We start from the raw sequence: 14081 nt of genomic DNA on the forward strand, positions 1-14081 counted from the left end.
AGGAGACCAAATGCAATTGGAACCTCAACAACACTTTTAAGTTGCTTTGCACTTCCACTTTTGCACTTTTTGTGTTTGTTTATTTCTGGAAATTTCCATTTATGCCCATATTCTTCGTTGTACAGGAAGCAGTGTTGAGTTTGACTGGTGTGCAGTTTCCAGCATCCGTACCCTCCGCCAGCTAGGCAAGAAGACTGTGGTGGTCAACTGCAATCCTGAGACTGTCAGCACAGATTTTGATGAATGTGACAAACTTTACTTTGAGGAGCTGTCACAGGAAAGAATTTTGGATGTATTCCAGCATGAAGTAAGTAAGAGTTTCCAATGTTGAAAATTGACTCTTCGAATGCTGTTAACGAATAGTAAAAATGGAAACATAATGTTAATAATATAAGAGCTGAGTGTGAAAAATAAAGTACATAACAATGCAAACAGATAAATAATGTATAAAGAACTATGTAAGTCTAGTCAGATCGATATTTATCTATCATCTATTGTATGTATCTATATTTCATCTATCATCTATCTCTCATCTGTCTGTTATCTTTTTATCTCTTTCACAAATATAAGGCTTATAATTAATATAAAGGGTATATATATATATTCTTTAATTATAATATTTATAACTTTCAGATTCAGAATTATGATACATTCAACATTGTGAGACAGGAAGGTGTAATTAGGAGATTCAGAAACCATAATTATAAGAATACAGTGAACACATTGTGAACAAAAAATTGTAAGATGTAAAATCCTTAGTTATCATTATGAATTCAAAATACAACATATCGCTATTGTGCAAACTGGCTTAAATTGAGTATTCCTATATCAGATATGTATGATATATCCATATATCCTTAGGATAAATGATCTATAGTTTCAGGTTTACCCTATTTTATTTCTTTCATGTGCACAGATCTCTATTCAAGTCTATTGGAGTATTTTATCTTTGAAACAGATGTGGCTTGCAGAGGTGACATATCTATAGATGGCTACTCTTACAGATTTCTCTGCACAAGGGAAAGGAAAGGAGTGAATGTGAGAAGAAACATCTACAGGAGAGAAAGCAGGCTGATTTTTCATAACTAATTAGGGGAATTATTTTAAGCCCATAATATGGGTAATAATAACAGACTGCCCTTGAAGCCTAGTGATCACATCTGTATGTGGAGTCTCTGTTGTACCAACACTTTCATACTTAAAGGAAAGCTACCACCAGAATTAAGGATCGTAAACCAGGAAAACTTACATGCTGGTGTGCGCCCTCTCTGGCAAGATCCACTCTTCTATTTGCTTCTTATGCCCTTGTTTTTAAGAAAAAAAGGGTTTAAAAATTATGAAAATAAGCCTGAGTGGCTCCAGGCTCCATTTACACCTATGGTACCCAAAGCCCCTCAGGCTCATTTGCATAATTTCAAAGCAGATCCTGCCATAGGGGGCACACACCAGTATGTCAGTGTGCTTGGTTTACAATCCTTCATACTGGTAGTGGATGTCCTTTAAGGATTTATATTAAAATGCTTCCATGACCCCCTTACATTTCTAGGATTTTGATGAGGAATAGGAAAGCAACAATAGGAGCTAAAATACAAATGTAGGAACGTGTTGCCCAAACCAATATTAGGTGATTGAAGAGAGGACAGTAATGTTACAGACGACTACCATAGTTCTACAATAAACTTGTTCTTTACTCATTGGGACTTTTGAACAGGTGAATAAAGGAAAGAATCTCTAAATAAATGAAGTCTCTTAAATGTAACATAAATGTAATGTAACACTAGAGAAGATGGGAATCATGGAAGTAATTAATAATGCACATTACAAGATACATGACATGTTTATTGTCCTTATCTCTAGCAATGTGATGGCTGCATCATCTCAGTAGGAGGGCAGATCCCCAACAATCTGGCAGTGCCTCTACACAAGAACGGAGTGAAGATCATGGGCACCAGCCCCCTGCAGATCGATCGGGCTGAAGACCGGTCCATATTCTCAGCAATCCTGGATGAGCTTCAGATTGCCCAAGCACCATGGAAAGCAGTGAACTCTCTGGTAACAATCAGTTTTCACTTACACAAATGTCATATATGATTCTTATGTATTAAGAGTGAATTTACTGCTGTATTATTGATAATTGATCTCGTTGTTTTGTATCAATAGGATGATGCTTTGCAGTTCACAAAGACTGTTGGTTACCCATGTTTACTACGTCCTTCCTATGTGCTCAGGTAACCATGAAATAATCCAAGACCGCATAGCATCTGCTATAGTAATACACAGAATTTCATTCATATTTCTCCTATATTTCTAGTGGTTCAGCAATGAATGTGGTGCATGGAGATGAGGAACTTAAGAGCTTCTTAGCTGAAGCCACCCGCGTGTCACAGGTAAAAAACATTTTTTATAGCAGGATCATGAACTTTATGTATTATCTTTCTCTAGCAGTGAGCTGTACAGAGCCATAATACAATGCCAGTACAGGTCTGTGGGTACTTCACTGTGCATCTGTAGCTATACTGAAAATACAGCTCCTTGTCATGAGATAAAGTGATCTAATGGCGGTCATTTTGGATAACCAGCATTTTTACTATCCTCATTAAGACTATTATGGTAGTGGAGGTAAAGGACAAACACAATCTAAAAGTCAAATATAATATTACATTATCTATTTATCTATCTATCTATCTATCTATCTATCTATCTATCTAAGTGAAAGAAAATAAGCAGCACTCCAAGACTTGGTTTGTCAAAGTGGAAAAGGTGTTGGTCCTTTTCCACTTTGACAAACCAAGTCTTGGAGTGCTGCTTATTTTCTTTCACTTATTTGGAGGATCTGAAGCCCGGTCTCATTGAGCGTGCACCCGAATTACTCTTTTCTCAAGATATGAGTGTGCTGTTTTGAACTTTCTTGTAGTATCTATCTATCTATCTATCTATCTATCTATCTATCTATCTATCTATCTATCTCATATCTATCATCTATCTATCTATCTTTCTATCTATCTATCATACATATCTCAAAGAAGACATGAAGATATGTCTACATGACAAAGTTGTAAATCGAAATGTTGCTACTAGTGATGGGCAGGTTTGAAATGCCAAATTCGGGTCCTTAACGTATTTGGCGGATTTGGCACAACAACCCCGAAGTTGAACAGGCACTGCTGTTTGTGTTTCAGGTTCAAGTTTGGGGTGAAAGCGCTAAGCTGGTTGCTGGTCCATTAGTATCTAAGTCCACAGAAAAGGCAAAACTCCAAGTGAAAAATTGTTGAAGTTTAGTTCATGGCTGGAATGCATATTTTGGTGTTATATCTTGCATCCAGCAATACATCCAGCCATGGAATAAATTTCACAAATTTTTTATTTTATTTTTGGAGTGCTGCCACTAATGTAGATCTATCTATCTACAGTACATATCCCTTATCTATCCACAGTATCTATCTATCTATCTATCTATCTATCTATCTATCTATCTAATATCTATCTATCTATCTATCTATCTATCTATCTATCTATTTATCTCATATCTATCTATCTATCTATCTATCTGTAATAATGTTTTATTTTACTGTACATGGTGTTAAATAAGTTTAGATTGAGAAACATTAGAATGTTTTTATTATGTTATTTATTATATATAGGAAATAGTTACATAAAGTACCTAGATCGTGGGAATGGTTTGAACTGCTCTATCTTCAACTAACACTGTTATATATAATTCATAATCGTCTGGCAGCAAAATGTTCACATCTCGCCAGCTCTTAGGGTAATGTTCCTTGTCTTCATATTAGACCTCTTTTTGGCATGAGTAGAGGTTTTATGTATTTAAAGATCATCCTGTGAAGTTTTAACTCAGAAGATGAAAGTGTCTTTAAACACTCTCAAGGTGGTTAGAAGGAAGAGAGGTATTTACGTGGAAGCAGGTTTGATCTGAGAAAGACTTATAGTGAGCAATGCAAGCTCTCAGCTACAGGAGATTGACAAGATCAACTATCAGAAGAAAGGAGATGGCATCTTTCCCAAGGAATGTCTGGGTACACTATTGTGCCTCCATATGGGCTGTAAATAGAGTGGATTTTGTATTTGGACTGTGTATATTTTCTGCTTCCAGCTGAAGAGTAAAATGTATTTAAATATTATTTTTGCAGGAGCATCCAGTGGTCATCACAAAGTTCGTCCAAGGAGCAAGAGAGGTCGAGATGGATGCTGTAGCAAAAGAAGGCCGTGTAAGTCGTTATCTGGGGATAGTCATTGGAATTATTATTATTTATTTCCCATTTCTTATTTTTCTATCATCATCAGTCATGTGAGAAATTAGGAATAGGATAATATTGCTAAAAAGCAAAACTTTTCACATACGGGTCCCGGAAGTACCAAATCCGCCCTTATCAGTGATGTAGTGATAAGGTTAAAACCTCAGTTTTGTCACTTTCAAAATGACAGACACCATGGCAGATCTCGCTGGTTATAATCAGATCATCATTTGGCCAACAATAATTTATAATGGTTTCTGTTATATCCGTTATTCATCATAGCTATAGTTTTTACCCTTAGCTAATTTTGGAAGTTTGAACATGCTGTTGGTTGCAGTATATGCCCGGACCTCCTTAACTGTTCCTGTAGACAGGAGCCTTTGTCATTGTATCTCAGTACCTGGGCATTGTGTCCTGATCCAGGAACGATTACATTTTCAGGATTGTAATTACATGGCTTCTTACATGTTTGAGAGCCTCATTAGTCATTGTAGACAGAGAGCCAAAACGTGGTTATTGGATCGCCAGTTGGACATCCGTGCTGTATAATAAACCAGAGGAATTATTTTTAATGTACATAATTTTTATTTGTGCAGGTCATTTGTCATGCTATTTCAGAACATGTGGAAGATGCTGGAGTTCACTCAGGAGATGCTACCCTCATGATTCCAACACAGACCATCAGCCAAGGAGCACTTGAAAAGGTAAGGTTATATTTATTGCTTTACAGTAAAGAGAAAGCATAATATTTAGATTCTTAGAATTTCAGGTGTCCATCTAATGGTGGCCAGATGGTAGATGTAGTTCATATGTGGAACGTTCACCTTGGGCAGGGGTGTCAAATTCATTTTCACTGGGGCCACATTGGCCTTGTGGTTGGCTTAATGGAGCCAAATGTAATGCTATCACTGCATACATATCTACTACACTTAGTGAGGTGTTTAGTTGTTACATTTGTACAGTATTGCCATAACAATTAGCCCTTGGAGGGTAACCACAAAGATGAACATATTGTCTTATAGCCTGAGACACCAGCCAATATGTAACCCTACCATAGCCAACAGTCTTCATGCTGCCCCCACAGTAGCCAACAAATGCTGTGTCTACCCCACAGTAGCCAGTAATCTCACAGTTTTTTTGTGAATCTCAATCCTTATTATGTCCTTTTTTCTTTAGCTTCATCCTAATAATTACAGGCCAAAGAAATGGGGACATTATAAGAAGTTGGCTATAGAAAAAGATGCATTAGTCTCCTCACTTTTAATGGGTCCGGTCTATACCCCCTAATTCTCCTCTCTCCTTATTTAAGCAGTGGGAGAAAATAACAAACATATCTTTCCCCCTTTCTCTAAAGCAGCAGGTAGTTCTATGCTTTTCCTCTGTGTGGCGTCTGTCAGCGGCTCGGAAAATGGCAGGCATGATGTCATCTCATTGCGTCGGCCATCTTCAGAGCCATTGTAGACATATTTAAACCCAGCTCCAATGATGGAGATCCCACCACATATACTTTAGCAATTGGAAAAAGAGTTAGTAATTGCAGTCATAATCATACAACCATTTTCTCTTCAAAAAGACCGAAAGGAGTATAGGGTAAAAAAACATCAAATCTTTAGAAGTATCCAGAAAGGCGGCCGTTTTGAATCTTTTTCTTTGTTTGCCTGAACCCAAGCACATCATTACAAGTATCAAATATTTACATAACGTTGTCACAAAGGAAGACATGCCAACCTGACCAATCAGCTGATTGAGGGTGCCACATATCAGGCACAGAACCATTCATTGAATAGCAGTTGTGCAACTCATCATTCATTATTGATTTTCAGAAACGCTACAAATATAATATGCATAATTTTAAGTTCACATGACATAAACTGATTTACTTATCAAAGTGCTGTGAGGGGACTGGGGTTTGTGACAACACTGATTTGATATTGCTAACATATCCTGGAGGTGGTCCTTCTGAAATGACACCCCCTGCAACCAATAAACTGGACTCATCTCAGGTAAAACTGGGATGAAAAGAGTCATATTCACCTGTCTTTAGGGTATTTTTTTTAAACAAGTAAACGGATGAGATTTCACCTAAAACAGGTGGATGGTATTATAGTGGAGTAAAACTTTCTGATAGGTTCTCTTTAAGGTGCATCTAAAAGAATATACATTTATAATACATTATAAGGAATTACAATAATTGACTAAATTCCATATAATGTTAGTCTCGGAGTCTTTCTTTTCCTATGTTATTGCATTTAATCTAACGCTCCATATCTCAATTACTTCATCACATTGATTGTTTCTTTTTCACGCTGTCATCTACCCCGCATCATGGTCAGCAGAAGACAAACACTATTCCTCTACTCTTCATTTAACAACCACAGTTTATGTAACTCCCCCCTCCCCCGCCACATGGAGTAATGGCAGAAATAATGACATTTAAATGATATACAGGGGGAGCCAACAGATGTATGCTGACTTTAACAGATGTTCTGGACTTTACCCATGATACAGATACTTGGCACTAGTAGAGCAACCTCTCCAAAAATGTAAAATGTCTACAATCCTGCCAATATAAATTATAGCTACCATCAGAAATATGATAATCTAAACTACAATCAGAGATTACATTCCAAAATACATCAATTAAAGTCAATTTCAGAAATTCACATTTCTTTGAAGTTCTGTACAGAAATTGCCATACCTTACTGTAGCCTCTGTCCCCAAAGTCTCATTTGACTATCTCAGACATACTCCAAAAGCCAATGTTATAATAAACCAATTTGCCCCTTTTTGTATTAATTCTGGATTGTTAGATGAAACTTTAGTACACAGAGGAAAACCACACTGACACAGCTTGGCTCCTGCAATGTACAATCCTGCTTGTTCAGTGTCTGTAGAGAACTTGTTGTGGTGTTTTTACTAACTATCAAAAATCTTACTGTAGTTTTGGGATGTACAGTGGAAGACAAAATGTATTATTTGACATTGAAACAAACCAGAATGTAATTTTTAGCAGGTGACATGTTCTAATAGCCTCTGCTATTTGTCAGCATTTTAAATCATTTCAGTACTTTACAAAATTCTATTTCACATTAGCTGACTCCCTGTCAGCAAAATGTGGTGACTCCTGAGGGGAAAGTGTGGCAGCTGCAGCCTATGTCTCCTCATGCATTCTTCCTCTGCATCACACCACCCCCCTCCCTCCACTGCCTGCTCAATGCACATGACGAAAAGTGGGGAGGGGTCAGGGAGATGTATGAGTGTGGAGGAGGAGTCAACTGCACGCCCCCCCCCCCCTTACTCTTTCCACCAGGACTCCCCACATGCTGCTGGCATTGAGCCAGATAATATTAATCAACCTATCATAAAGTACTGAAATGATTCACAATGCTGACAAAGGTATTTAAAAACCTGTCACCAGCTAAAAGTTACATTCCTGGTGACAGGTGCACTTTAATATGTGAAATGATTACAGAGTTATGAGAAGAATATTATATGGTAATAGACAGAGGCTCCTATGAGTTGAGTGCTGTATGTACAAAGCTATTCTTTTCTAGAAGAACATTCCCATACATGTACCATCCAAAAGAACACACATTACCTAAGAGGAGCCTCCAAGGGGATCAGTATGGTCCATCTCTATGGGATCCTAATTATGGTTATGTACAAAACTCATCTTTATTATTTCCAAATGGACCCTATAGCTCATGGACTGTAAATAAGCTATAGGGTATAGATGCAGATACATCCAAATGGTCTCTCAATGCACTACTGAAACATCAAACTGATCTCTTTTCTGTCATTTGTAGGTGAAAATTGCAACCAAGAAAATTGCAAATGCTTTTGCTATTTCTGGACCCTTCAATGTACAATTCCTTGTGAGGGGAAATGATGTTCTGGTGAGTACATAAATTCATATCCAACTATGTATGTATGTGTGTGTATGTATGTCTGTTGACTAAAGGAATCTGTACCGCCGCGTTAACAAACACCAAACTTTGCATAGTCGCTCTCTTTGACTCAGGGAACATCATAGACCAGGTTTTAACCACCATATACAGTAGCCATTATGTGCTGCTGCTGTGGTAGTTGGAAGCTGAGTTGTGATTGGTTGCTGTTCTGCCTCAGGTCATTAATATGAGCTCTGAGTTGTGATTGGTTACTATAAGCAATGAGTAGAAGACAGCTCATGTGTGAGGTAAGATGGATAGGGATACAGAGATAAGAGGAGATTTATAAGAAGTGTCTGAGGTTAAACTGCTTCAGTTGCCCATGGAAACCATTCAGAGATCAGCTGTAATTTTATAAACAGCTGTAGGAAAATGAAACTTGAGCTCTGATTGTTTGCTATGGGCAACAAGAGCAGTTCTGCTCTCAGACACTTCTGATAAATCTTCCCATAGACAAAGTGACAGTCAGAGATTTAAAAAATGCATTTGTTAGCAATCTACATAATTTTAGTAGAGAAGTTTAATTCACATTACCTGGCTCCATGTCAGCAGCGTGTGGTGAGTCCAGGGGTTGGGACAGCTCCAGCAGTCTATGTGTCTCATCATGCATTCTTCCTCTACTGTACACCACCCCTCCCTCCACTCTCTGCAGATGACAGGAAGTGGGGAGGGAGCTGCAAGTGTGGAAGAGAGGAGACTGACACAGGCCAACACAGGGTGCAGCTGCTTCCTCCCCCTGGACTCCCCACACGCTGCTGGCAGGGAGCCAGATAATGTATATTAAACTTATATAAACTACTAAAATGATTCAGATCTGCTCACAAAGTTTAAGTTAAAATGTTTTTTTTAAAGTGTTTCTTATTTCAAAATCTATAGTCTTTGGATTCTGCCGCTGGCATGTAAAAATTTCTTAGTAGAAATCAAATGATGTGTGTTTACTTCATCGCCTTCTGGGAGGATTCAATGAATTTGTAGATCTATTCTGTAGTTCCTGGACCAATCTTCTCTCTTAATCAGACATCAATTATAAGAAATGATTACAATACACATTTTTCAATTGCCACCCTCATTTAATAAGGTTAGATAGCCAAGTAATATTCAGGTTTTAGAACATTCACCAGAGTTCTGGGAGTCTTTTGGGGATTATCTCAATTTACAAAGCAATCTAGTTCCATGTTGCTTCCTCCTCCTGTGTCTGCAGACAGCTGTATGTGGGCTGCCTGCATAATACCAGCTCCTCTGCGCTCCGTCACTACACTATTGATCTGTCAATCACCATTCTGCGAGGAACTTGACAAGGCATTGATAAGAAAAGAGCCCCTATCAGACTGTATAATACAGTAATACCAGGGTGCTGTCACAAAGGGAACGTGTCACCTGTCACTAGCTGCGTTGGTGTTAGATACAGATCGGAATCCCATAGGCGCTTGTTTGTTTTCTGTGATAGGTTCAGTTTAAAGAGGCAGAGTATTAAAAACATATTTGTACATAAATTACATATTTACAGGATTATCATTAGGGTCTAACTACTGGGAACCCCACAGATGAGTGTTTATTGGATGAGCTGCACTACTTATTTTCCCTGGGTTAGCACTAAAGGGTAATGAACCCTCAGCAGTGCAGCTCTACTGATCCACTGAAAAGCCTTTTTGGATAAGTAGTATATAAATACAGGAGTTTCATCTAAACAATAACACAATAAAACAAGTCTGCTATTGTGTGATACACTGCATACCTTTCAATATGGAGCAAAGCAAACTAATGTACTTAAATACTGTAAAAATGATGGCTTAAACTGAATCTTTTAAGGAAATTTGGAACACTAAACCACCCAAGGACCACTTACGGACTTATCTCTCTCCAGGACAAAGATAAAAAACAAACCCTTAGACTTGGTCTAAAGCTCCTGACACCTATACAGTCATTCAGGGAAGCTGGAGAAGTGCACGCTGGCTTAACTGTGCATGCAATGGACCTATGACAAATGCCCATGAAGTCAGGGGCTTCTTTGCCACCTTCATTGATGTAATAAGCAGGTGCCAGGAGCACCAGAGATGGATCCTCACTGCTGGAGTGAGATGGAGTTTGTATGGAGCAGTTCATTGTCATTCAATGTCTATGTTGCTGAGTGTAACTCTGCTATTTTATGTAGACCCATAGGTATTTAATAGTCGAAACATGCATGACCATCATTAATTTAAGTCTTCTTATCATTGTCATCAACCATTGACCAGAAAGCTCAGCGGTCAGGACCCTTGTTCTAGTGGTCATGGGACCAAACAATAGGTACGCATTTGTAGCAATACTCCCAAGTCCAGGTGACTGAGGTCAAATAGTTTTCGTTTGATTTTTAAAATAGATTATAACAATGGGTAGTAAACATAATGGGGGTCATTTACTAAGGGCCCGATTCGCGGTTTACTGACGTGTTACCTGAATATTTCCGATTTGCGCCGATTTCCCCTGAATTACCCCGGGTTTTTGGCACACGCGATCGGATTGTGGTGCATCGGCGCTGGCATGCATGTGACGGAAACCGGGGGGCGTGGCTGAGCGAAAACCCGACGGGTTCGGAAAAACCACCGCATTTAAAAAAAAAATTTGTCGCTCGGCACGCGCTTACCTTCACTCAGCCCGGCTCGGTGTACTCCAGTGCGTTCCAATGCTCCTCAGCGCAGCTGCGCCACCTGGTGGACGCCGGAGGAACTACCTTAATGAATCCCGGCTGGACCCGTATCCACCGTAGAGAACGCGCCGCTGGATCGCGAATGGGCCAGGTAAGTAAATCTGCCCCAATATGACATATTAACCTTTGGAGAGGTGGAGAATAATATATAACAATGTATACATCATTCAATGTTAATTGGCCAGTGATGTATTAATTTAAAATTTGAAGAGGGTCAAAGTCTAGGCTCTAAAGTAATTGCTGTCACAGTATAACAGTAAACTATAGTATTAAAGGGAACCTACCACCACGAATCTACCTATAAAGGTAGATCGGGTGGTAGATGGATGTATGGGACGTGAGGATAGCCCTTTTTAGAGCTAATCCTCACGTCCCCGCTAGCCTAGCATAACCTTTATTGCCCTAATATGTTAATTTAATTAAGCGGCTACCGGGGCGTGGAGTAGCCGGACACGAGGCTACACGGCGCGGCTACTCCACGCCCCAGTAGCTGCTTTCCCCCGCCTACCCTGTGATCTTCGGCGCGCAGCTCCTGGCAGCTGCGCGCCCTCGTCCGAGAAGCCGGAGTTCTGCGCATGCGCAGTAACTCCGGCCAAGATGCGCGATCTCGGGAACGAGGCCGGAGTTACTGCGCATGCGCAGAACTCCGGCTTCTCGGACGAGGGCGCGCAGCTGCCAGGAGCTGCGCGCCGAAGATCACAGGGTAGGCGGGGGAAAGCAGCTACTGGGGCGTGGAGTAGCCGCGCCGTGTATCCTCGTGTCCGGCTACTCCACGCCCCGGTAGCCGCTTAATTAAATTAACATATTAGGGCAATAAAGTTTATGCTAGGCTAGCGGGGACGTGAGGATTAGCTCTAAAAAGGGCTATCCTCACGTCCCATACATCCACCTACCACCCGATCTACCTTTATAGGTAGATTCGTGGTGGTAGGTGCCCTTTAATATGCAGTCCACAGAGAAAAGAGGATAGTATACATTTAGTGACCACATAGAGACCTCATGGCTGTCTCAAAACATCAAGGAGGAGGCTGGGAAACAGTGAACTGTGAAGTTTGATATTGTAGACCATTCTGCCCTTTTGGTTAAAAATATTGTAAAGCCCTTCGATTTCATACCACACTATACCCGTGTGTTTCAGCCTGATGTTAACTTACAGAAAATGTTCTGGACTGGTCTGATCTGGTAAAAATAACATATCAGTCTGAAGAATTTGATATCAGCAAGGCTTGTGTTTCCAAAAGTCACTATAACATCTTAAAGAAAGTTCAATTTGGAAATTGTTAGTAGGTTCCATTAGTGGTCTGGATTGGGTAGAAAATTGCTTTAATTCCTACTGAGACAGAAGAAAGGGATGGATTTTATTTTAGGAAATACATTTTCTACACAGAGAAGTGTTAGCACTCAAATTACGGACTCAAATGGCCATGGTGGCTTCTATGAAACAAGTATCAATTTATACAAGTATCAATTGGCTGGAGACTGTGGATCACAATCATAAAGGTTGTTGTGTATGGATAATTTTCTTAATATATCATAAAATTGTTGTACTGTGGACATTTTGACCTACCAGCAAGAGCATCTAAAGGTCATAGGTCTGACAGATTTCTCAGATTGGACATTACTCATACAAAACCTTACAAGTACCTTGCTAAATGTCTATAAGAAGAAATATAATTTACCTTGTTTCCTTACTTATAGGTCATTAAATGTAACATCAGAGTCTCCTTCTTATTTAATTTACCTGGTTTCTGTCCTTATAGGTCATTGAATGTAACCTCAGAGCCTCCCGCTCCTTCCCATTTGTGTCCAAGACTTTGGGAGTTGACTTCATCGATGTGGCCACCAAAGTCATGATTGGTGAGAAGATTGATGAGGGCCCTCTCCCAACATTAGAGAGTCCTATAATCCCTGCAGATTATGTTGGCATCAAGGTGAACATCTAGGAAGTATAAACATTTAGTCAGTGATAATGTTCTATTGTCATGGGAATAATCATTATCTTTAAACAGGCACCAATGTTCTCCTGGCCACGCTTGAGGGGAGCTGATCCAGTTCTCCGCTGTGAGATGGCATCCACCGGTGAGGTAAATTTAACTTCATAAACAATTTTCACAATTTATGTTTTGGGGGCCATTACTGCATTATGAACCAATTTAAACCCCAGAGGTACAGTATGCATGACTTATATCTGAGGGTTTTTATGGACTTATTCTACTGCATTGGGGAAATTCAGACATGTAAAAGTTCAAGAACTAAATTAGCTTGAAGGAATAAGTATTGAGAATGAACAGCAAAGAACAGTAAAGCACTACAGTTCTATCATATATAATCCTAGAAAATAACTTTAAAGTCAGATAAAGAGCGCAGTGTATATGAAAGGATAGTGTAACCGAGGGAAGAATGATCCCAATGACGGGTGTAGGAGTCTCACAGTCTTAAACGGTGAAAAAGGGAAGTTTAATTTGGGTGATTAAAGAAGAGGATGAAGAATAAAAAAGAAAACTAACAACAGTGCTATTTTATATAAATGTCCCAACAAAATCATGAAAAGAGACCATGTCTCAAGCCATTTTTCTGACGTGAAAGCTCGGTACAAGTGACTCTAGTCCCTCTAGCCCCCTACTGTATGTACTAAGTACTAAGTTAAATGGTGAATATTCAAGTTAATGGTATAAAAAAATGTGGCATAATTTTGGGGCATTGACATAATTTGTACCGCAAAGCCATCCAGCAAATTTGGTCATCTTTGGTTTGGTAAAAGAGTAAATTACATTCTTGAGTCATAAATTGCATATAAGTATTAGTTTTATGTAGGTCTTATATAATTAACAAACATATGTTTTACTTTGCAATGTGTCCACGGCTATTCATAGAGTGTATAGTATAGAGTGTATCTGTTAATACGCCGATGTAGTAATCGTTTGCTTATATAAATGGTTCTACTGTGCTCTATTCAGGTTGCATGCTTTGGGCAAAATATCTACTCTGCCTTCCTGAAGGCCATGATCTCTACTGGTTTCAAACTACCCCAAAAAGGAATCCTAATTGGAATCCAGGTCAGTATAATATAACATTATGGTATTGTTGACAGGGGTAACTTGAGAGGGTGCAGAAGGTGCTGATTAGAGATGAGCGAGTATACTCGTCCGAGTATACTGCTCGGTCGAGTATTAGCATACTCGGACCGGCTCGTTA

At 39.3% G+C, this 14081-nt stretch overlaps 1 protein-coding gene across 1 annotated transcript in view; it reads left to right on the forward strand.

The window, feature by feature from the left end:
• CPS1 (carbamoyl-phosphate synthase 1) overlaps positions 1-14081 on the forward strand; it is a 54262-nt gene that overhangs the window by 33642 nt on the left and 6539 nt on the right. Inside the window, exons 25-34 of the mRNA XM_072121349.1 lie at positions 126-307; positions 1858-2052; positions 2161-2228; positions 2312-2387; positions 4149-4226; positions 4850-4957; positions 8060-8149; positions 12647-12817; positions 12896-12970; positions 13844-13942. Coding sequence (XP_071977450.1) covers positions 126-307; positions 1858-2052; positions 2161-2228; positions 2312-2387; positions 4149-4226; positions 4850-4957; positions 8060-8149; positions 12647-12817; positions 12896-12970; positions 13844-13942 — 1142 coding nt within the window. The remainder of the gene's footprint in view (positions 1-125; positions 308-1857; positions 2053-2160; positions 2229-2311; positions 2388-4148; positions 4227-4849; positions 4958-8059; positions 8150-12646; positions 12818-12895; positions 12971-13843; positions 13943-14081) is intronic.

Source organism: Engystomops pustulosus, chromosome 8, assembly GCF_040894005.1.
Source record: "Engystomops pustulosus chromosome 8, aEngPut4.maternal, whole genome shotgun sequence".
Taxonomy (NCBI): domain Eukaryota; kingdom Metazoa; phylum Chordata; class Amphibia; order Anura; family Leptodactylidae; genus Engystomops; species Engystomops pustulosus.